Source organism: Xiphophorus hellerii, chromosome 21 (genome assembly GCF_003331165.1).
Source record: "Xiphophorus hellerii strain 12219 chromosome 21, Xiphophorus_hellerii-4.1, whole genome shotgun sequence".
Lineage (NCBI taxonomy): Eukaryota > Metazoa > Chordata > Actinopteri > Cyprinodontiformes > Poeciliidae > Xiphophorus > Xiphophorus hellerii.
This window is the reverse complement of record NC_045692.1, coordinates 8,910,742-8,935,663: the sequence shown is the minus strand read 5'-3', so window position 1 is coordinate 8,935,663 and position 24,922 is coordinate 8,910,742. Positions and strand designations below refer to the sequence as shown.

The 24,922-nt window shown below is 34.7% G+C and overlaps 2 protein-coding genes and 1 long non-coding RNA gene across 3 annotated transcripts in view; 1 reads left to right on the top strand and 2 right to left on the bottom strand.

Annotated features, from left to right (window-relative positions):
- LOC116711537 (myelin-associated glycoprotein-like) overlaps nucleotides 1–24,922 on the bottom strand; it is a 74,405-nt gene that overhangs the window by 2,484 nt on the left and 46,999 nt on the right. The window contains exon 6 of the mRNA XM_032550866.1: nucleotides 6,348–6,602. Coding sequence (XP_032406757.1) covers nucleotides 6,348–6,602 — 255 coding nt within the window. The remainder of the gene's footprint in view (nucleotides 1–6,347; nucleotides 6,603–24,922) is intronic.
- On the top strand, nucleotides 12,909–13,862 carry LOC116711573 (uncharacterized). The gene is made up of 2 exons (XR_004337266.1): nucleotides 12,909–13,033; nucleotides 13,164–13,862. It is a non-coding gene; the product is annotated as an uncharacterized LOC116711573 (long non-coding RNA).
- Nucleotides 15,313–20,392, bottom strand: LOC116711549 (vascular cell adhesion protein 1-like). The gene is made up of 8 exons (XM_032550885.1): nucleotides 20,261–20,392; nucleotides 19,915–19,999; nucleotides 19,353–19,721; nucleotides 17,478–17,780; nucleotides 17,149–17,403; nucleotides 16,922–16,994; nucleotides 16,272–16,308; nucleotides 15,313–16,171 (listed from the first exon to the last, which is right to left on the bottom strand). The coding sequence occupies exons 2-8, from the start codon at nucleotides 19,985–19,987 to the stop codon at nucleotides 15,968–15,970; spliced, it is 1,314 nt and encodes a 437-aa protein (XP_032406776.1). The 5' UTR covers nucleotides 19,988–19,999; nucleotides 20,261–20,392; the 3' UTR covers nucleotides 15,313–15,967.

Here is a 24,922-nt window from a genome sequence, read left to right as displayed (position 1 = left end):
CCCTGTACATGCATGCTTTCTCTCTGGGTACTCTGGTTCCTCCCACAATCCTCCTAACATGACTCTAAGGGTAATTGGTCTCTCTAAATTCTCCCTAGGTGTGAGCATGGTTGTTAGTCCTGTCTGTTTCTGTGACTACGACTGGGCGACCTGTCCAGGGTGATCCCGCCTTTTGCTTGGAACATTAGCTGGAGATAGGCACCAGCACCCCTCCTGACCCCTCTAAGGGACAAGGGTGTACAGAAAATGGATGGATGAATATTAGATCATTGTCCTTTGCCAGCCTGCAGTGACCCTTGCTTGACCTGTAACCACCTGCCCAAAATGTTCCTGAGAGAAATCAGCTCATTCACATTTCCTTAATCAGAATCAAACTGTTTTTAAAAGTTTTTTTTTAAGTTTAAGAAACTTTAACACAAAACTATTGGATGGAAAAACTATTTGAAAACAAAATTTGGTTTGTTTTTGTTTTACTAAAAACAAACTGAACAAGCTTCTTTTATTTAAGGCATCTTTTCCAATCTGATTAAGCATTTATTTATGCATTAATATTTACTGCGGAGTAAATTCAAAATGGATGTGTGAAATCCGACTGCGAATTTGGTCTGAAATGATCAGAAGCACCAAAATAACTATTGGATTTCATATAAAGGATATATTAAAACAAAATACTTCAATGTCATACTTTAGAAGATTTTGTCTTTATGAACAAAAGCTGAACATGTGTCTTCAGAATTAGATATTGTACCATAAACTATACTGAATTATAGAACATAAAATTAACATAAAATATAAACATAAACAGGTAAAGTGAAGGTTAAGTAAATCAAAGTTGGAATCAATTTATTTGTATAACTTTGTAAGGTGTTTAGAGTAAAAGTCTTACCTTGAACTGTAATCTTTAGAGGAGTAGAACAATCTGTTCCTTTGTATGTACCCGTCTCAATTCTGAGGAAATATTCCGTTTCTTGTGTTGTATTTATATCAGAAAACACAGTGGTGCAGTTTCTCTGTTTTATGTTTCCAGTAATAATTATTTGATGGTTATTAACTCCCTGACTGATGTCAAAAATACTCTTATTACTTGGAATCCATGCTGCAGAGGTTTGTTCTCCACGGTTAAAATCTTGTTCTGCTTGTTGAACTGTGAAGCTACATGGGACTTGCAAACAAGATCCACTCAGTGCTACGATGGACTTTGGTGTTGTAATGACAAAGGAAGGTGAATGACCACCACAACGATCAGCAAAGCCACCTGTAAAAACAAACTATAGATGAACATAAAGTGGAGCAAAATCTGTCAGCAGAGAAAGTTCATGATCAACAAACTGCAGTTCAGCTGCACCAAATTACACAATGAGCATTTAAACAATAACAGGATAAAATATTTTGACTAAAAATTAAACAAGTAATGCCCCTAATTACAAGGAGGTGAAGAAAGAGCTCACCTGAAAGAAAGAAGACACTCAGTAACATGTTGACTGTCAACATGTTCTCAGACAGACTGTGATAGTCCTTCATCTTCTCTCAGACCTAAAACAAGATGGAAACAAGTCAGTCAAACAAAACTAAGAAGTTTAGGTTACATTCTTGTGTGGAAAAGTTAAAATGTAATTTTAAATAAAGAAGGTAAACTTTATTATACCAGAATGTAAGAGAATTTGGACTTTTAAAATGATTTAAATCATTAAATCAAAACCTTTTCAAATGCAAAAATATTTAAGCACAGAGTGCTGATATATTTTTAAAGCAGTAAAATTAAAATAATAATAATAATTTCAGCAACATTTTCTTACCTTAAATTTAAAATTGTTCAGTTAAATCTAGTAAATCTTGAATTTCACTCAATCAGCAGATCAAATAACCATCCACTCTGTTCAAAAGCTCCAGTCGTATAAAACCAACCAGCTGCATTTATTCTTCCTCCTTTTTTGAAAGAGGATGTCAGAACGTCTTCTGCTTGTGTGGCTCGTTTATTGTTCAAGACGTTTACAGTTCTTCCTTAAACTGTCTGCTCAAAGGTAGCCAGAGTGTTCATGCAATTTGCAGAGCTAGTTTCTAAGATTAAATAATTATATTTAGCTTAGCTTATCTTTGCACCTGAAAAATATATGTGCAAAAATAAAGAAGACTGTCAGATGTATCAGTATTTTGGTAAAGTCATCTGTTGGGAAACTTATAATAACTTGCGTCTTGTCTTAGTTTACATGGAGATGTCAAGTTTCAGGTTTATTTCGTTTCTCCATCTTTTGAGAAACATTGCCAAACTAAGATCAATTGTCTCCCAATTTGAGCTGGAAATAATTTCATTTTGGTCGGGTTGGTTCAGTACACTATGCACATCTCAGGAGTGCCAACAAAGGCTGCAAGTTGTTCAGAATGCTGATGCTGGGATTCTGACTACACAGTTTAACTTTTCACATGTGGCTCCATTCTCGATGCATCTACACTGGCTTCTGTTTGGCATTATTGTTTAAATTATTTCTGGCTCTAGGGTTTTTCCATTAGTTTGTTGTGAAGCACATTCTGATTTTTATACATTGAAAGGTGCTATAGAATCAAAGCTTTACTTCATTAAATAAAACAACAGTTTCTACAGGTTACAAGTGTCCAGGCTGTTGGTTACAGAGACAATAACCATGGAAACGAAATGCTACACCTCCTCATTGAACAAGATTTAGAAATGAAATGAGGATCTTGCCGACCGAACCAAATAAACCAACTTCCTCATTTTATTTCAAATGCTCCTCTTTTTCTCGGAACGTTATACTCAGTTCACATGAAACCAATATGTGCTATGCTAATTGTGAGTAATCAGATGTAGAAATGTGTAGCTCTGCATTAGCTAACACTTCCATCATTTGAACAACACGCAAGTCTATGAGCTATGAAGACACTTATTTTGATATTTTGAAAATTAACTGGACTTTCACTAAGTCAGAGCCTCAACAGTATGAAGAGAAGGCATTCTGCATGATAAACTGTAGAAATGTGAAATACAGTCACAGAAATCAAAGTGACATTAAGACTGAAATACTAGAGGCTGCTGATGACACTAAAATAAACCTGAATGATACAAATAGAACCACGTACATTTGCTTTTGTTAAAGGAAAGTTTTATTTTACATGACAAAAATGTGAAGGCAGAAGGAGTCATAACTCTGCACCAGCAGCATTGCTGCTCAAACAGGAAAGTTAAGGACAGAGTTTAGATTAATACACATTAAACGCACATCTTAATGACATATTTTTTATTTGTTATCCATATTATGTACTATTCATATAAGGATAAAATAATTGTTAGGAATCAATAATACTTAAAGAAAAGTTACATTATTATTATTATTATTATTATTATTATTATTATTATTATTGCTGGTCTTTAGGGTCAGAATGCTTTTCCAATCAATAATAATTGATCATATTAATTAAAAACTGTTTGAATTGTCTGAAACTGGTTTAAAGTGGTTCAGATGTTAGCTGACAAACAAATAGTAATTTGTGTCATTTTGTAATTTGTAAAACAAAATTAAGTGTTGCTGTTTCTCAAGGGTCCATTTTCAGACCATTTCATTCAGAATCAAAATGATCTTCTTGCCTGTAAATCATGTAGATGTAATCCAGCTGTTGCAGCTCTGGATTACAGAGTGCTGCAACATCTCCCATAATGTTATGCTATATTTTTAGATTTAAAGAAAGCCTTCGACTCACACTATGTTCACTAACTTGAACTTTTCCACACATTCTCTAAATTGGTATGACTTGTGTTATATATATAGTAGGTGGAGGAAAATCTCCCTGCCAAAATGTTCTACTGTTGTTCTTCAAGCTTTGTTTCTGCTTACAACATCATTTGCTCTATTCATTAATACACAACAACATTTATTTTTAGCTGTTTGTACCCATGTGTGTGTAAACATGACATTACCATTTCCTGCGTGTTTCTTTAATACAATTCTTTTTAAAGATTAGATTTTTTTATTATTATTTTAATATTGATATTTTCTACAAAGCACTTGGGTTTGTTTTCAGTCTGAATGCTGCTAGCTAAATAATGTTGCTTTGAATGGGTCCAAAATCAACCATCCTACCTTGTTTGCAGCATCTCTGTTATATAAGATTCTTTTATTTAAAACAAAAATAAAAAATGATCTTTGTTTTCAATAAAGTTAACTATCTTAAATGTAATAAGTTTTGGATCTTTATGACTTTAAGTCTTCATGGTTTTGTTGCTACACACTAGCGGAAACATTTGTAGCTGTAAAACAGCTGAAACACTGACGTCTTTTAAATCTCAACTAAAAACCCACCTGTTTAGAATTGCATTTGAAATGTAATCAGTTACAAATTTATTGATGGAACTTGACTTAATGCTGTGTTTTGATTATTGATTCCATATTGCTTTGTGTTTCTGTGTTTGTAATGATGTAAAGCACTTTGAAATGCCTTGCTGCTTAAATGTGCTATACAAATAAAATTTGATTGATTGATTGATTGATAGCAATTATACATCTGCTCTGCTTTCTTAGACCAATAATTAAACAGGTTAACAAGTTTCTCTAATAAGTTATTTGTTGTGAGTTTGTGTCTGTGTGTGACTGCATGTTATGTGTCTCTTTGGTTCTGGTTCTGTCATGAACTAGTGACCTGACCAGTATGGATCTGTCGAGATGGCTAGTTCAGCGTTGTGTTCAGGATTGTTTTCAATGTTATTCTCTGAACATTTAACAACTAGTATCATTTAATAATCAGAAACATGATATTCTATTTCTGCAAAATTGACTTCAGATAGGGAAAAAAAAACCATGACATACGTCATATGTGATGAAGTATTCCGATTATGATAAAAACTTTCCCTTTATTTGTTTTTGTCTTTATATCAGCATTATCATCTTTAACATGAATTATTTTATGGTTTATGCGTGACTGCTAATTGAGACAAAAAGTATCATTCTTGTTTTTTTCCCAGGAGTTTACATATTCCCACCTCAGGTTCTGTAAACTTTCTCATCTAAATTTCTCTCCAGGGGTCATTGACTTCATTTTATATTTAACTTCATATTTGCATTAAAAAGATGTGTGACTGTTACAACTGTTTCTTTAAAACCTCAGTTGTATGTGTCCAATTTGAACAATGAACAATGAAATGTGAATTCAAAGATCTTTGCTTTTTATTTACATTTCTTCTCTTTTCAAGCAGAAAAAGTTAAATTTCCCAACATTGCAAACATTTTTTTCTGAATAACATTTAGTTGCTTGGATGATTTAGCTAAATAAAACATTACAAATTACTATAAATAATAACACTTGCAAAGACAGAAAACAGGATGAGGAAATATAAAAATCCTCCTTCTCAGAATGAATTTAGCATCTTTGCCTTGTGACTCATAATTCCTGAACCTCCATTACTCTGTTAGCAACATTTGCTTCTTCTGTGTCCTGTAGAGATTAAGCATAAAAGAAAAATATTATTGCTCTTCATGAAATGTAATATGTATTTTTAATGGGTTTTGAAAGCATATTTTAATTCTTGATTTTTAGGAGACATGTTTAAAACCTGCTTCAAGATTGGCATTTTCTAAAAGTACTTGTAGTTTGACCAACAAGCCTCATCACAACACATGCTCTAATTCTAGGTTACCTACAATATTGTGCAACAGGCCTGACTGTCCACACAACAACCAGAAATTTCAGCAGAAAGTAAAAAGATCCTTTTACATGTAAATCTGCCAAGAGTCTGAATATTTTAAGGCTTAACGTCACGTTGAGATTAGTCAGTTTACCTTTTTCAGTCTCTTGGAGAATCTAAACCAGCTGAAAATGAAAGAGACAAGATTAATATTAGTGAATAATCAATACAACAGGTGAGCAACCTCAAAGAATGAACTCATAAAAATCTGTCTCTCACCACTCAAAGATAATGATTGCACCACAGAGCATTAAAGACCCCAGGATCTTTATCATAGTGTAGACACCAAATCCAGAACCTTGATTAAAACAGATGTTCAACATGAAATATTGAATTAAACGAAGATTAAATGTTGTCAGAGTTTATTTAAAGTACCTGAATTACAATAATCCTTGACATACTTTAAGTGTATTTGAATACATTTCAGTGAACAGGTTAGCTGCAGTTTCTATATCTTCCCAATTGATCATTTGGAGTCTAAATCTGTCTCACTGACACACAAGAGACTCAATGTTTGCTGTTTATGAATGAAGTAAAATAAAAGAAAGTTTTGCTCTGGAGTAACTCAGTTTACACCAAATATTATGAAGAAATAATAATTATTTGGACTCAGTAGAAAAGTTATGGTCTAACACTTTTAATACCAGATATGAATTACCTTTATTGGTAACTATGATCACAGGTGATCTGTTTTTACCCAGATCGTTTGTGGCCACACAGTAATACTCTTCTCCCTCAGTGGCATTGAAGTAAATTGGCCCCACAGATACATTCATGGCTCCATGTTCACTGTTCCTGAACCAGGTGAAGCTGGGTGGAGGTTTGGCTCTGCTGGAGCAGCTCAGCTCCACCCTGCTACCTGCTGACACCAAACCTGATGGACGGATGGATGCTGAGGTGTTTCTAGGAGCATCTGAGGAAAATGAGACACACATGAACTTTATTGATCAGAAACAGCTGAACCATGACCTGCTGACAGGATCACTTACAGGAAACACTGAGAGTCACTTTTGTCTCTGCTGTCTTGATTCCTCCAATCACAGGATATGTGGCAGAACATCTGATGTTGTATCCATCATGTGTGTCTGACAGAGTGATGTTCTCCTGGATTTTAGTTGTAAAGGTTCCATCTGTGTTTTTCTCTGTTTGTCTGAGAGAGTCTTGTTGGAGATTCCAGGTGAGTTTAGGAGGTGATTGTGGACAGGGAGTGAAAGCTGAGCAGGTTACAGTGACAGACTGATTCTCCTTCAGATTTGTCAGATCAGTTTCAATTCTGGGTTTCTCAGGAGAATCTATAATTTCACATTAAAACATAAATAAATTAGCATAACACAATAAATATTATGTTGAATACTTTATAGATTAAAACTGCAAAACAACATTTTTTGAATGAAGTAATGAACATGTGATAAAAGATTTATTTTCCTAAGCAGAGAAATGTCACGTCATTTTGTGGTTTCTTGTGTCCCATCATTATGTGTTAAAATGTTGCTAACGACTTACTAAGACATTTATTAATTAATTTTTTTTAGATAACTGCCCAGGAATCACCCTATTACTGTACAACTCTGGATTTCACATAAATAGTCAAAAATTAGTAAATAGTCTGGAATGATTTCACAATTTTCTCTGACATTTTTTACAGTTTACAGCCTCCATGTAATTTTTTAATTATTATTTCTTTTCTGTTTCCTAAAACTCAGGAGTAACTGAACAACTGACTGGTCATCAATTTCTATATACAGTATGTCTTAAGACAAAACATTGCACACAAGTATTTAATATGTCAATGATTAGCATTAGAGAAATTATAATTTAACATGGGGCCCAGGTTTCTGTAGACGGGTATGAATACATTTCTAAGCTTCAGTTTAAGAGAACAGAATACATGGAAGAAGCTGTGACTCAGTGGTTTAGATAAATACAACCTGCTGGGACAGACTAGACACGACTAAAGCAGGAAACTGACCAGCTAATCTGCATCTCTTTCTGTGCAACAGAAATCATAAAGACCATAATTCCTCTATATTGTTCTGAACAGTGTTTAAACTTTGTATCCTGATAATAAAGAGCATCGACTGAGTACATATTTAGAACTCCAACAATGTATGTCATACCATGCTTTGTGTCAGAAATGAATGTACTTATGGACTAACTCACTAGGTTTATCATTCTAACGTATATAAGTAGGATCTGAATGTTATATCATTGTCCTTTGCCAGCCTGCAGTGACCCTTGCTTGACCTGTAACCACCTGCCCAAATGTTCCTGAGAGAAATCAACTCATTCACATTTCCTTGATCAGAATCAAACTGTTTTTAAAAGTTTTTTTTAAAGTTTAAGAAACTTTATCAAATCTTAAAAGACTCTGAAAAATATGCCACAAAACTATTGGATGGAAAAACTCTAGTTGAGACCAAGATATAGTTTGTTTTTGTTTTATTAAAAACAAGCTGAAACAAGCTCATTAGCAAAAAAAAAAAAATGCTAGAAAGTTTTATTCTGCTATTATTTAAGGCATCTTTTCCAATCTGATTAAACATTTACTTATGCATTAATATTTACTGCAGAGTAAATGTAAAATGGATGTGAAACCCGACTGCGAATTTGCTCTGAAATGATCAGAAGCACCAAAATAACGATTGGGTTTCATATAAAGTATAAAAAAACTAAATGCCTCAAGGTCATACTTCAGAAGATTTTGTCTTTATGAACAAAAGCTGAACATGTGTCTTCAGAATTAGATATTGCACCATAAACTATACTGAATTATAGAAATTAAAATTAACATAAAATATAAACATAAACAGGTAAAGTGAAGGTTAATTAAATCAAAGTTGGAATCAATTTATTTGTATAACTTTGTAAGGTGTTTAGAGTAAAAGTCTTACCTTGAACTGTAATCTTTAGAGGAGTAGAACAATCTGATCCTTTGAATGTATCCATCTCGATTCTGAGGAAATATTCCGTTTCTTGTGTTGTATTTATATCAGAAAACATAGTGGTGCAGTTTCTCTGTTTTATGTTTCCAGTAATATTTATTTGACGGTTATTAAATCCCTGACTGATGTCAAAAATACTCTTAGTACTTGGAATCCATGCTGCAGAGGTTTGTTTTCCATTGTTAAAATCTTGTTCTGCTACTATATCTGTGAAGCTACATGGGACTTGCAAACAAGATCCACTCAGTGCTACGATGGACTTTGGTGTTGCAATTAAAAAGGAAGGTTTGTGTATACTACAACGATCAGCAAAGCCACCTGTAAACACAAACTATAGATGAACATAAAGTGGAGCAAAATCTGTCAGCAGAGAAAGTTCATGATCAACAAACTGCAGTTCAGCTGCACCAAATTACACAATGAGCATTTAAACAATATCAGGATCAAATATTTTGACTAAAAATTAAACAAGTAATGCCCCTAATTACAAGGAGGTGAAGAAAGAGCTCACCTGAAAGAAAGAAGACACTCAGTAACATGTTGACTGTCAACATGTTCTCAGACAGACTGTGATAGTCCTTCATCTTCTCTCAGACCTAAAACAAGATGGAAACAAGTCAGTCAAACAAAACTAAGAAGTTTAGGTTACATTCTTGTGTGGAAAAGTTAAAATGTAATTTTAAATAAAGAAGGTAAACTTTATTATACCAGAATGTAAGAGAATTTGGACTTTTAAAATGATTTAAATCATTAAATCAAAACCTTTTCAAATGTAAAAGTATTTAAGCACAGAGTGCTAATATATTTTTAAAGCCGTAAAATTAAAATTAATAATAATTTCAGTAACATTTTCTTACCTTAAATTTAAAAGTCTTAAGTTAAATCTAGTAAATCTTGAATTTCACTCAATCAGCAGCAGATCAAATAACCATCCACTCTGTTCAAAAGCTCCAGTCGTATAAAACCAACCAGCTGCATTTATTCTTCCTCCTTTTTTGAAAGAGGATGTCAGAACGTCTTCTGCTTGTGTGGCTCATTTATTGTTCAAGACGTTTACAGTTCTTCCTTAAACTGTCTGCTCAAAGGTAGCCAGAGTGTTCATGCAATTTGCAGAGCTAGTTTCTAAGATTAAATAATTATATTTAGCTTAGCTTATCATTGCACCTGAAAAATATATGTGCAAAAATAAAGCAGACTGTCAGACGTATCAGTATTTTGGTAAAGTCATCTGTTGGGAACTTTATAATAACTTGCGCCTTGTCTTAGTTTACATGGAGATGTCAAGTTTCAGGTTTATTTAGTTTCTCCATCTTTTGAGAAACATTGCCAAACTAAGATCAATTGTCTCCCAATTTGAGCTGGAAATAATTTCATTTTGGTCGGGTTGGTTCAGTACACTATGCACATCTCAGGAGAGCCAACAAAGGCTGCAAGTTATTCAGAATGCTGATGCTGGGATTCTGACTACACAGTTTAACTTTTCACATGTGGCTTCATTCTCAATGCATCTACACTGGCTTCTGTTTGGCATTATTGTTTAAAGTATTTCTGGCTCTAGGGTTTTTCCATTAGTTTGTTGTGAAGCACATTCTGATTTTTATACATTGAAAGGTGCTATACAACCAAAGTTTTACTTCATTAAATAAAACAACAGTTTCTACAGGTTACAAGTGTCCAGGCTGTTGGTTACAGAGACAATAACCATGGAAACGAAATGCTGTACCTCCTCATTTAACAAGATTTAGAAATGAAATGAGGATCTTGCTGACCGAACCAAATTAACCAACATCCTCTTTTTTATTTCAAATGCTCCTCTTTTTCTCGGAAAGTTATACTCAGTTCACATGAAACCAATATGTGCTATGCTAATTGTGAGTTATCAGATGTAGAAATCTGTAGCTTTGCATTAGCTTATACTTACTTCATTTGAACAACACACAAGTCTATGAGCTATGAAGACACTTATTTTGATATTCTGAAATTAACTGGACTTCCACTAAGTCAGAGCCTCAACAGTATGAAAAGAAGGCATTCTGCATGATAAACTGTAGATATGTGAAATACAGTCACAGAAATCAAAGTGACATTAAGACTGAAATACTAGAGGCTGCTGATGACACTAAAATAAACCTGAATGATACAAATAGAACCACGTACATTTGCTTTTGTTAAAGGAAAGTTTTATTTGTACATGACAAAAATGTGAAGGCAGAAGGAGTCATAACTGCACCAGCAGCATTGCTGCTCAAACAGGAAAGTTAAAGACAGAGTTTAGATTAATACACATTAAACGCATATCTTAATGACATATTTTTTATTTGTGATCCATATTATGTACTATTCATATAAGGATAAAATAATTGTTAATACTGTTAAAAAAAGAGGTAATTTAACGTTAACTTTGGACAAAACGTTTGGCTCTTTCCTCCTTAATTTCCCCGGATCCTCGACGAGTGGCGGCGTGCTCTAAAGTGAAAGCAACAACAAAGCGCGTTGACGTCACAGAATCACAGAGTTTAATCTCATACAAAGCAACGCATGAATCAATCAACAAAGCTGCAGAGGAACAGAGATATGCATTTTTCTCATAAAAATAAAGACAGACAAGGGGAGACAAACAAACACGAAACAAAGACAAAACAAAAAGCAAAGACGTCTTTGGAGAGAGAGCCAATGCAAAAAGGCAAAATGGTGGCCGCTCTCTCTGAAAATTTAGTGGTAACACCAAATTTTATACTGAGTGGGTGTTTTTCTATTTAATTTATGCATTCTAGGCGTTCCCCTTGTTGGCCAACTGGAAACTCCCTTAGCACTCAGAGAAACTTGGAAACTCCCCCTGATCTACGCAAAGATCAAAGGACCATCTGCCTTCTACCGAGACAAAGAAGCGGATTGCTGGCCCTGACCCCCCGTGGGTCCCTCGGTCACTCTGAGTACAGAACGATCCTGAGATAAGACCTCACAGATACCTGAGAAATCTAAAGTCTCTGTCTCCCAAGGAAAATGCTAATTTTATGGCTTCGCCTGTGGCCCGGCCTCACAGTGGGGGTCCCATTGAGAGATCTCCCTTAATCTGCATTTGGTTCCTGTGTCTCTGAATGCTTACCCATCTGGTTTAGTTTTAAATGCTTAACCCAAACCTGTTCAAAATAAGAGTGTTCCATATATCTTTTAAGATTAACTGTATCAAGCACTATATATAATCATTTTTCCTTAACAATACTCAATTATACTTAAAGAAAAGTTACATTGTATGTTATTATTATTATTATTATTATTATTATTATTATTGCTGGTCTTTAGGGTCAGAATGCTTCTCCAGTCAATAATAATTGACCATATTAATTAAAAACTGTTTGAATTGTCTGAAACTGGTTTAAAGTTGTTCAGATGTTAGCTGGCAGACAAATACTAATTTGTGTCATTTTGTAATTTTTAACAAAATTAAGTGTTGCTGTTTCTCAAGGGTCCATTTTCAGACCATTTCATTCTGAATCAAAATGATCTTCTTGCCTGTAAATCATGTAGATGTAATCCAGCTGTTGTAGCTCTGGATTACAGAGTGCTGCAACATCTCCCATAATGTTATGCTATATTTTTAGATTTAAAGAAAGCCTTCGACTCACACTATGTTCACTAACTTGAACTTTTCCACACATTCTCTAAATTGGTATGACTTGTGTTATATATATATTAGGTGGAGGAAAATCTCCCTGCCCTACCATTTCCTGCGTGTTTCTTTAGTACAATTCTTTTTAAAGATCATATTTTTAAAATTATTTTAATGATATTGATATTTTCTACAAAGCACTTGGGTTTGTTTTCAGTCTGAATGCTGCTAGCTAAATAATGTTGCCTTGACTGGGTCCAAAATCAACCATCCTGCCTTGTTTGCAGTGTCTCTGTTATGTAAGTTTCTATTATTAAAAGGAAAATAAAAAAATTATCTTTGTTTTCAATAAAGTTAACTATCTTAAAGGTAATAACTTTTTGATCTTTATTACTTAAAGCTTGTGTGGTTTTGTTGCTACACACTAGCGGAAACATTTGTAGCAATTATACATCTGCACTGCTTTCTTAGACCAATAATTAAACAGGTTAACAAGTTTCTCTAATAAGTTATTTGTTGTGAGTTTGTGTCTGTGTGTGACTGCATGTTATGTACTATGTACTATGTTCATACTTTATTAGTATGGCTAAAAAAGCAGATAGATTTGCTAAAGCCAACTCTTTCTTTCTGTGATGTCTTTTCAGGATCCAACACTTTGAAATACGTGTAATTTTGCTGTTTGCAATGTTTTGCAATTAAATGATTGTGAGCTGATCTCATTCTCTCTCCCCAGTGGAAGCTGCTAATCACATGGCAGAGAGAGTCCAGCAGAGGGAGCTAGAGACCCAACAGGTAAAGACGAACGATGTCACAACTTTGCAATGGATTGAGACGGTCTGACCTTATTGGTCAGTTCTGTTTTAAAATCAACACACAATTTTCTTGAAGTATTTACCAAAGTTTTATCATCGTAATCTTCCAGAGCTCCCAGCTGCAGGCGAACATGGAGAAATTGAAAGAGGACTGGGCGGAGTTTCTGAAGGAGCAGCAGAGACTAAAGGAAGAGGTGGATGAGGAGCATGCTAAGGCTGTTGGAGAAATCAGCACTCGCTTTAGTGAAAAGAAGAAGGACTTGGCACAACTTTCTCTCTGATCGCTCTTCTATTGTATCAACACTTTGTTAAACAAATGGCAAACAGTACAGCAAACCTGTTGTACTTAAAGCTGTCAGAAAAACAAGAGCTGGTGTTAATGAGCAGATGATCATATTTGAACTGGTATATGTATTACATTTCAGCAATATGTGAAATACATCACTCTCTGTAAGACTTCTGATGATAGGTTGAGCTCAGGTTAACAGGAAGCTTAAATTTAGACCCTTCTGAGCACAGAAATAATGTTACATGATTTCAGTTAAAAGTCTATGTAGAGCTAAACTATTTATAGATATTTTCCCCCTGATGCTGAATTTAGTTGGACCTTCTGTGTGAGAGAACAGTCCTCAATAAAATGCTTTTTTATTTAATTGTAAAATGTATTGTATTCTCTATGTGAAAAAATACATTTTGTGTTGCTGTGTTTGGTGTTAAGACACATCTATAGTGTCACCATTTGCAGCATAATGCATTTGACTTGATATGATACAGTTTCAATATGATGTTAATAAAAGAAATGCATAGAACTAGAAATAAATTGTTTTATTAAAATCAGATAAAGTCAAAAGCTAAAACAAAATAAAACATGGGAATCAAAATATCAAGAAAACATAAGCAGTCATTCTTGAAAACAAAACCTGCTCACACATTTATTTTCTGTGGTCAGGATTAAAGAGAAGCTGAAACAGACTGTAAAAATATTACAGACTTAAAAAAATCATCATACAGCACATAACAAGCAGTTTTGTGGATTTCTTCATCTGGCTTTAGAAAAACTGAATATTATTTAAAATTCACTGAGAAAGAGCTCAAGTTTCAGAGAGACATTGTTGTAAAACAAGAGTTATCCCTTTGTTAAAATGTTCATTAAAAGGGTTTTTAGTCTTGTAGTTTCAGTGTTAAACAATGGAACATGAAAACTTCTTCCACTATTATCTAACATGGTGAGAAATGCAAAGAACTTAGCAGGTGTCAGGTCTAAATACCTATTAAAGACAATTTAAACAAACACAGGAAAGACAAGAGAGTTAGATTCTTTGTTCTCGCGAGGAGAGCAGACAGAGATGTGCTATCAGTTACAAATCTCCAACCGCTCTGAAACACATTTGTCCCCTCCTCGCTTTTATTGCTTTTAGGAACCCTCTCACACTGGGCGCTGCAACTCTCAAAGGGCGGGGAAAACAATTCATCACATAGTTGCAGCGCTAATGACATTCACTATCTAGACACATGTTATCTACACTCTAGATTCTTCTGCTCCAGGCACGGCGTCGAATAGGACACGTTGTATAGCTTCAAAGCAACGGCTTTGAAGCACAAAGAAGAACAAAGCAGAGTTTATTGCAGGACTGATAAACTCAGCTGGGAGCAACTAGCACCTCTGTCTCATAGGAAGTCCTGCAAGGCAACAACTGCTGAGAGTAGCTGTCACCTCTATTTCCCAGGGAGGCCTTAGGAAGGAATCAAAGTTATTTAACACACAGAAACATTACCCATACTTAAATTAGGAGTAAAAGAGAAAAAACATATAAGTAAAATTATCTAAATGTAACTACAAGGCTACATGATACAATGAATATTTGATAATTATTAAAAACAATACAATTTACCCAACAGCAGGTTATGAAACAACAAAAGGCCTAAAATAGGACCATGATCATTTTACGAGGGACAAAAAAACAAGTGAAATGGAGCATGAAGATGTTTGTCTTTTAAACTGAGACATTTTATTTAAAAATATCTATTAATGTAGACATGCATACATACAGTAGGTACTATTAAGGAAGATTCATTTATAAATTAACTTTGGACAAAATGTTTGGCTCTCTCTTCCTTAAACTTCCGGGTCCTCTCAGCGGGCGACGTGCAGCCACAAGGAAAACAACAATGCGTGTTGACGTCACAGAATCACAGAGTTTAATCCCATACAAAGCAACGTATGAATCAACAACAAAGCTGCAGAGGAACAGAGATATGCATTCTTTACCTTATACAGACAAAGACAGACAAAGACAAAGACAAACAAAAAAACAAAAACGCGTCTTTGGAGAGAGCCGATGCAAAAAAGCAAAATAGTGGCAGCTCTCTGAATTTTTTACTCCTGTACACAAAGTCTTGTACTGAAGGTGTGTCTTCTCTTTTCAATATATTCAATTAAGGCGTTCCTCTAGTTGACCAACCTGAAGCTACCCTGGACACTCAGAGAAACTTAGAAACTCCCCCTAATTTACGCCAAAGATCAAAGGCCATTTGCTCTCTTGGTAAAACAAAAGAGCCAACAGCTGCGTCCTGACCCCCTGTGGTTCTACGGTCATTTTGGGTACAGAGAAACCTGAGATAAGATTTCACAGATGCCTGTGAAATCCGAAGTCTCTCCCGTTATCTCTCCCAGTCTCAAGTAATAGTGCCCTGGAGAAGATGCTAATTTTACGGCCTCCTGTGGTCTGAATGCTTGCCCATCTGGTTTAATTTTAAATCCTTAACACAAACTTGTTCAAAATTAAGAAATTTGTTCAAAATAAGAGTGTTCAATATGCCTTTTACACATGCCGTAAGATTAACTGTATTAAGCACTAAAAATAATCATTTTTCCTCAACAGTACATATGAATGTTTTGATCCAACAACATGAGTTAGTTTTTCTTCACATGAGCGTAGAGATCCTCTGAACGATCAGCAGACCCTTTGACCGAAGCGTACACCAACTCCTGCTGTCCACTGTCCTGCACTGAGACGGCGGAGGCTTCAGGTCTCCTCGGGAGGAAGCTCACTTCACCATAGTGGATTTCTTCATCTGGCTTTCTGTCTGACATTTGAACCTCCGTCTCTGTTTGAGTCTGTGGAAAAATGACATACATGTTTCACACAGATGCAACCACAAACATAACACATGCAACTCACTACAGAGCTGCACATAAAAGGTGAACATTTACTCACCTGAGTCTGTCGTGGAGTTGGATGTTTGAACTTACACCTGGAAGACATTAGAGATCTGTGAGCATGATTCTGATATATTTCAGGAGACGATGAAAAGACACAAAATGATTAGAGGATTAATGGATATATAAAATCACCAAAAGAAAGAAAAGTCTGGACAACTGTAGTTTCTTTTACAGAAAACAAGAGAGACAGAATGACTGTACACAAAAAAGGGAAAAAATTAACAAACAAAACTTCGCACCTGTCTACACTGCCACAATAAGAAAAGAACAAAACATTTTTCTCTGTACCATCCACCTTGCTCGCATTCATTTATTTGCTATGAAGGAAGAGTCACCTGATGCAGAAACAAACTTGAATTTTGCAAAGACTTTAGGGTTGATTGCATTAATTCAATGTGTGGTATTGTCTCAAAAATGTGGTGTTTTTACATCATTAAATATGACAAGTTCTAATTCACATTTAATTCATATCCCTGCTGTCCAACTCAAGCTCTATGTTCAGTGATAATACACAATGACAAAATCCTCAAATTTTATCAAATATATATTCTGCGTGAAACAGGTAGTAACTAAATACTAACACTGACTGAACTTAAACATGTTCATCATGAATTCATCTAAAACACATCAATTGATGAGACTCACCAAACACAGATCACCAGGCAGATGAGCAAAATGACAATGATTGATGGAAGAAGTGCAATCCATAATGGAAATGCTGCAATAAAATGAAAAACTAGGTGAGTTCAAGGAAAGAAATTGGGATTATAAAAGAGGAAGTGCAAGTTATATGGAGTTTTGTTGCAGAGAATTTTGGAGAAATGTAATAAATGGTTTCTATTGAATATATTTTAATACCAGCTTTGAATTACCTTTATTAGTAACTAGGATCACAGGTGATCTGTTTGTACCCAGATCATTTGTGGCCACACAGTAATACTCTTCTCCCTCAGTGGCATTGAAGTAAACTGGCCCCACAGACACATTCATGGCTCCATTTGTGCTGTTCCTGAACCAGGTGAAGCTGGGTGGAGGTTTGGCTCTGCTGGAGCAGCTCAGCTCCACCCAGGTACCTGTTGACACCAAACTTGATGGACTGATGGATGCTGAGGTGTTTCTAGGAGCATCTGAGGAAAATGAGTCACATGAACTTTATTGATCAGAAACAGCTGAACCATGACCTGCTGACAGGATCACTTACATGAAACACTGAGAGTCACTTCTGTCTCTGCTGTCTTGATTCCTCCAATCACAGGATATCTGGCAGAACAGCTGATGTTGTATCCATCATGTGTGTCTGACAGAGTGATGTTCTTCTGGATTTTAGTTGTAAAGGTTCCATCTGTGTTTTTCTCTGTTTGATTGAGAGAGTCTTGTTGGAGATTCCAGGTGAGTTTAGGAGGTGATTGTGGACAGGGAGTGAAAGCTGAGCAGGTTACAGTGACAGACTGATTCTCCTTCAGATTTGTCAGATCAGGTTCAATACTGGGTTTCTCAGGAGAATCTATAATTTCACATTAAAACATAAATAAATTAGCATAACACAATAAATATTATGTTGAATACTTTATAGATTAAAACTGCAAAACAACATTTTTTGAATGAAGTAATGAGCATGTGATGAAAGATTTATTTTCCTAAGCAGAGAAATATCACGTCATTTTGTGCTTTCTTTTGTCCCATCATTATGTGTTACTACTAAGTAAAACATTTATTAATTAATTTTTTTTAGATAACTGCCCAGGAATCACCCTATTACTGTACAACTCTGGATTTCACATAAACAGTCAAAAATTTGTAAATAGTCTGGAATGATTTCACAATTTTCTCTGACATTTTTTACAGTTTACAGCCTCCATGTTATTTTTTAATTATTATTTATTTTCTGTTTCCTAAAACTCAGGAGTGACTGAACAACTGACTGGTGATCAATTTCTATATATGTCTTAAGACAAAACATTGCACACAAGTATTTAATATGTCAATGATTAGCATTAGAGAAATTATAATTTAACATGGGGCCCAGGTTTCTGTAGACGGGTATGAATACATTTCTAAGATTCAGTTTAAGAGAACAGAATACATGGAAGAAGCTGAGACTCAGTGGTTTAGATAAATACAACCAGCTGGGACAGACTAGACACGACTAAAGCAGAAAACTGACCAGCTAATCTGCATCTCTTTCTGTGCAACAGAAATCATAAAGACCATAATTCCTCTATATTGTTCTGAACAGTGTTTAAACTTTGTATCTTGATAATAAAGAGCATCGACTGAGTACATTTTTAGGACTCTAACAATGTATGTCATACCATGCTTTGTGTCAGAAATAAATGTACTTATGGACTAACTCACTAGGTTTATCATTCTAAAGTATATAAGTAGGATCTGAATGTTATATCATTGTCCTTTGCCAGCCTGCAGTGACCCTTACTTGACCTGTAACCACCTGCCCAAATGTTCCTGAGAGAAATCAGCTCATTCACATTTCCTTGATCAGAATCAAACTGTTTTTAAAAGTTTTTTTTAAATTTAAGAAACTTTATCAAATCTTAAAAGACTCTGAAAAATATGCCACAAAACTATTGGATGGAAAAACTCTAGTTGAGACCAAGATATAGTTTGTTTTTGTTTTATTAAAAACAAGCTGAAGTCATTAGAGAAAAAAGCTAGAAAGTTTGGATTCTGCTTTTATTTAAGGCATCTTTTCCAATATGATTAAGTATTTACTTATGCATTAATATTTACTGCAGAGTAAATTCAAAATGGATGTGTGAAACCCGACTGCGAATTTGCTCTGAAATGATCAGAAGCACCAAAATAACGATTGGGTTTCATATAAAGTATAAAAAAACTAAATGCCTCAAGGTCATACTTCAGAAGATTTTGTCTTTATGAACAAAAGCTGAACATGTGTCTTCAGAATTAGATATTGCACCATAAACTATACTGAATTATAGAAATTAAAATTAACATAAAATATAAACATAAACAGGTAAAGTGAAGGTTAATTAAATCGAAGTTGGAATCAATTTATTTGTATAACTTTGTAAGGTGTGTAGAGTAAAAGTCTTACCTTGAACTGTAATCTTTAGAGGAGTAGAACAACCTGTTCCTTTGTATGTATCCATCTCGATTCTGAGGAAATATTCCGTTTCTTGTGTTGTATTTATATCAGAAAACACAGTGGTGCAGTTTCTCTGTTTTATGTTTCCAGTAATATTTATTTGATGGTTATTAAATCCCTGACTGATGTCAAAAATAAACTTATTACTTGGAATCCATGCTGCAGAGGTTTGTTTTCCACTTTTAAAATCTTGTTCTGCTACTATATCTGTGAAGCTACATGGGACTTGCAAACAAGATCCACTCAGTGCTACGATGGACTTTGGTGTTGCAATGACAAAGGAAGGTAAACGACCTTGACAATGATCAGCAAAGCCACCTGTAAAAACAAACTATAGATGAACATAAAGTGGAGCAAAATCTGTCAGCAGAGAAAGTTCATGATCAACAAACTGCAGTTCAGCTGCACCAAATTACACAATGAGCATTTAAGCAATACCAGGATCAAATATTTTGACTAAAAATTAAACAAGTAATGCCCCTAATTACAAGGAGGTGAAGAAAGAGCTCACCTGAAAGAAAGAAGACACTCAGTAACATGTTGACTGTCAACATGTTCTCAGACAGACTGTGATAGTCCTTCATCTTCTCTCAGACCTAAAACAAGATGGAAACAAGTCAGTCAAACAAAACTAAGAAGTTTAGGTGACATTCTTGTGTGGAAAAGTTAAAATGTAATTTTAAATGAAGAAGGTAAACCTTATTATACCAGAATGTCAGAGAATTTGGACTTTGAAAATTATTTAAATCATTAAATCAAAACCTTTTCAAATGCAAAAGTATTTAAGCACAGAGTGCTAATATATTTTTAAAGCAGTAAAATTAAAATTAATAATAATTTCAGTAACATTTTCTTACCTTAAATTAAAATTCTTCAGTTAAATCTAGTAAATCTTGAATTTCTCTCCATCAGCAGCAGATCAAATAACCATCCACTCTGTTCAAAAGCTCCAGTCGTATAAAACCACCCAGCTGCATTTATTCTTCCTCCTTTTTTGAAAGAGGATGTCAGAACGTCTTCTGCTTGTGTGGCTCGTTTATTGTTCAAGACTTTTACAGTTCTTCCTTAAACTGTCTGCTCAAAGGTAGCCAGAGTGTTCATGCAATTTCCAGAGCTAGTTTCTAAGATTAAATCATTATATTTAGCTTAGCTTATCTTTACACCTGAAAAATATATGTGCAAAAATAAAGCAGACTGTCAGACGTATCAGTATTTTGGTAAAGTATCTGTTGGGAACCTTATAATAACTTGCGTCTTGTCTTAGTTTACATGGAGATGTAAAGTTTCAGGTTTATTTAGTTTCTCCATCTTTTGAGAAACATTGCCAAACTAAGATCAATTGTCTCCCAATTTGAGCTGGAAATAATTTCATTTTGGTCGGGTTGGTTCAGTACACTATGCACATCTCAGGAGAGCCAACAAAGGCTGCAAGTTGTTCAGAATGCTGATGCTGGGATTCTGACTACACAGTTTAACTTTTCACATGTGGCTCCATTCTCGATGCATCTGCACTGGCAATTGTGAGTTATCAGATGTAGAAATCTGTAGCTCTGCATTAGCTTACACTTCCATCATTTGAACAATACGTAAGTCTATGAGCTATGAAGACACTTATTTTGATATTCTGCAAATTAACTAGGACTTGCACTAAGTCGGAGCCTCAACAGTATGAAGAGAAGGCATTCTGCATGATAAACTGTAGATATGTGAAATACAGTCACAGACATCAAAGTGACATTAAGACTGCATTATAGGAAGTAATTTGTTAACATTATTATGTTATTCTCTGAACATAAAACAACTAGTATCATTTATTTAACCCTCTATGGCATGACTTTTTATTTTTTGGGGGAAAAAATATTTTCCTGCATTCTTTGGGAGCTTGGTGGTCCCTAATTACATGTCAATCATAAAATCGGACTCTGACACCTCCTGGAACCAGATTTGGGTTTGTTGCCTCAGGGTAACATTGGTCTAGAACACCAAGATTTTCTACACTGATTATGAGAAATGAAATACAAATCAAACAAAAACTATATTCATAAAAAAACTTTTTTTTGGACAAAAATATGTCAAAAATCATGCCCCCCAAAAAATAAAATAAAAGGGCCAAGGTGAGGTACAGATATGTGGTTTGTTGCCTGAGGGCAACGCCATGCCATAGAGGGTTAATCTCATTGTTTTGCAATTGAATAATTTGTGTTGTGTTGATTTAGAAACACGATGTTCTATTTCTGCATAACATGACTTCAGATAGGGAAAATAAAATAACCATCACATCCATCATATGTGATGAAGTATTTTGACTATGATCAAAACTTTCCCTTTATTTGTTGTTGTCTTTATATCAGCATCATCATCATCATCTTTTTTTTAAGGTTTTGTTGGTTCTAGTTGCCTTTATTTCACAGTATTTCGACAGGAAACAGGGTAATGAGAGAGAGGGAAGACATGCGGCAAATGTCTCCAGGCCGTGAATCAAACCTGCGACCACCGTGACGAGGACTAAAGCCTCAATAAATGGGTCGTGCTTTGCCCCTACGCCACCACAGCGCCCCATCACCATCTTTAACATGAATTATTTTATGGTTGGTTTATGAGTGACTGCTAATCGAGACTAAAAGTATCATTCTTGTTTTTTTCCCAGGAGTTTACATATTCCCACCTCAGGTTCTGTAAACTTTCTCATCTAAATTTCTCTCCAGGGGTCATTGACTTCATTTTATATTTAACTTCACATTTGCATTAAAAAGATGTGTGACTGTTACAACCGTTTCTTTAAAACCTCAGTTGTATGTTTCCAATTTGAACAATGAAATATGAATTCAAAGATCTTTGCTTTTTATTTACATTTCTTCTCTTTTCATGCAGAAAAAGCTAAATTTATAGTATTGCAAACATTTTTTTCTGAATAACATTTAGTTGCTTGGATGATTTAGCTAAATAAAACATTACAAATTACTATAAATAATAACACTTGCAAAGACAGAAAACAGGATGAAGAAATATAAAAATCCTCCTTCTCAGAATGAATTTAGCATCTTTGCCTTGTGACTCATAATTCCTGAACCTCCATTACTCTGTTAGCAACATTTGCTTCTTCTTTGTCCTGTACAGATAAAGCATACAAGAAAAATATTATTGCTCTTCATGAAATGTACTACATATTTTTAATGGGTTTTGAAAGCATATTTTAATTCTTGATTTTTAGGAGACATGTTTAAAACCTGCTTCAAGGTTGGCATTTTCTAAAAGTACTTGTAGTTTGACAAACAAGCCTCATCACAACACATGCTCTAATTCTAGGTTACCTACAATATTGTGCAAAAGGCCTGACTGTCCACACAACAACCAGAAATTTCAGCAGAAAGTTAAAAGATTCATTTACATGTAAATCTGCCAAGAGTCTGAATATTTTAAGGCTTAACGTCACGTTGAGATTAGTCAGTTTACCTTTTTCAGTCTCTTGGAGAATCTAAACCAGCTGAAAATGAAAGAGACAAGATTAATATTAGTGAATAATCAATACAACAGGTGAGCAACCTCAAAGAATGAACTCATAAAAATCTGTCTCTCACCACTCAAAGATAATGATGGCACCACAGAGCATTAAAGACCCCAGGATCTTTATTATAGTGTAGACACCAAGTCCAGAACCTTGATGAAAACAGATGTTCAACATGAAATATTGAATTAAACGAAGATTAAATGTTCCATCCATCCATCCATCCATCCATCCATCCATCCATCCATCCATCCATCCATCCATCCATCCATCCATCCATCCATCCATCCATCCATCCATCCATCCATCCATCCATCTTCTTCTGCTTATCCGGGGTCGGGTTGCGGGGGTATTTAAGGCATCTTTTCTAATGTGGTTAAGCATTTATTCATGCATTAATATTTACTGCAGAGTCAATGAAAAATGTGTGGGTGAAAACCGACTTCAAATTTACTATGAAATATTGAGATGCACCAAAAAAATAATTGGTTTTCATCAAAAGTATAAAAAAACGAAATATTTTGAGGTTATACTTCAGAAGATTTTGTTTTTATGAAGAAAAACTAAACGTGTCTTCCCCTCCAGAACCTAACAAGATTGTACCACAAACTATCCTGGATTATAGAATTTACATAAATATAAAATAAACATAAACATAAACAAATAAAGTGAAGGTTAATTAAATCAAATCCGGAACCAATTTATTTCTATAACTTTGCTAGCTCAGTAGAGTAAAAGTCTTACCTTTAACTGTAAAACAACAACCTTGCATTCACCCGTCTCGATTCTGAGGAAGTATTCAGCTGCTTGTTGTTGTCTTTATATCAGAAATCACAGTGGTGCAGTTTTTTTCTGTTTTATGTATCCAGTCATTTAATGATTATTAACTTCATGACTGAGGACAAAAATATTCCTAGTACTTGGAATCCATGCTGCAGAGGTTTGTTCTCCACTGTTAAAATGGTTATCTGCATCTTTAACTGTGAAGCTACGTTGCAAGTCCACTGTAGCACTGAGTGGACTTCGGTGTTGTAACGAGAAGGGAAGGTGGAAAACCGCCACAACGTTCAGCAAAGCCACCTGTAAAAACAAACTATAGATGAACATAAAGTGGAGCAAAATCTGTCAGCAGAGAAAGTTCATGATCAGCAAACTGCAGTTCAGCTGCATCATGTTACTTATGGATCATTTAAGCAGTGTCAGCACCAAACGTTTTAGACTAAAATAGTTTGTGTGATATCTCCATATGAAAGGAAGAAAACAAACAAACATCTCACCTGGAAGAAAGAAGACACTCAGTAACATGTAACTTTGCTTGAAAATAAGAGTATATAGATCTTTTTAGCAGACTATGCTGGAACAGATTTTAAGCTGGAAAAGTTAAATAAAGTTTAATTTTCTTACCAAATTATTTGACTTCCAATATAAAATCTTGTGGTGACTCAGGTAAATTTTAGTCAGACAGTAGGAGCTCAAACAAGCTTCTCTATTTAAAAGTGACTATGGTGGTCATCCTTCCTGTGAAAGAGGATGTCAGGGCAACTTCTATTCTAACTCTCAATTGTTGCTTTCTTTTATCAAGATAATCACACAAAATGTTATTTTTTCCACCTTTTTTTCTATCTACCGTCTGCTCAAAGGATGCCTGAAACTTTTCAGAGAATAGCACATCCTGTGAGATAAGCTGATGACTTGTGCAGTGTTTTTGTCAAAAAGTATAGACACTGAGCGAATACTTAGTACAGAATTAAAGCTAGAGCAAATTTTACTTTGTAAGAAATGCACCTTGCTATACAGATTCCTTGTTTGCTACCAATTGTTGGATGATTTCCATGCATAGAATGACTTAAATAAGACTTTGTGCAAATTGCAGATAATATCTAACTATGCATGACATTGTGTGGCCATGTTGAGCTTAGACTTACATCTTTATGCTAAGTTCTCAGTGTTCTCCTATTGCGCTGTGCAAAAAAGGAAGTTGCTATTTTCCTATTTCATCACCATGACTCAATCC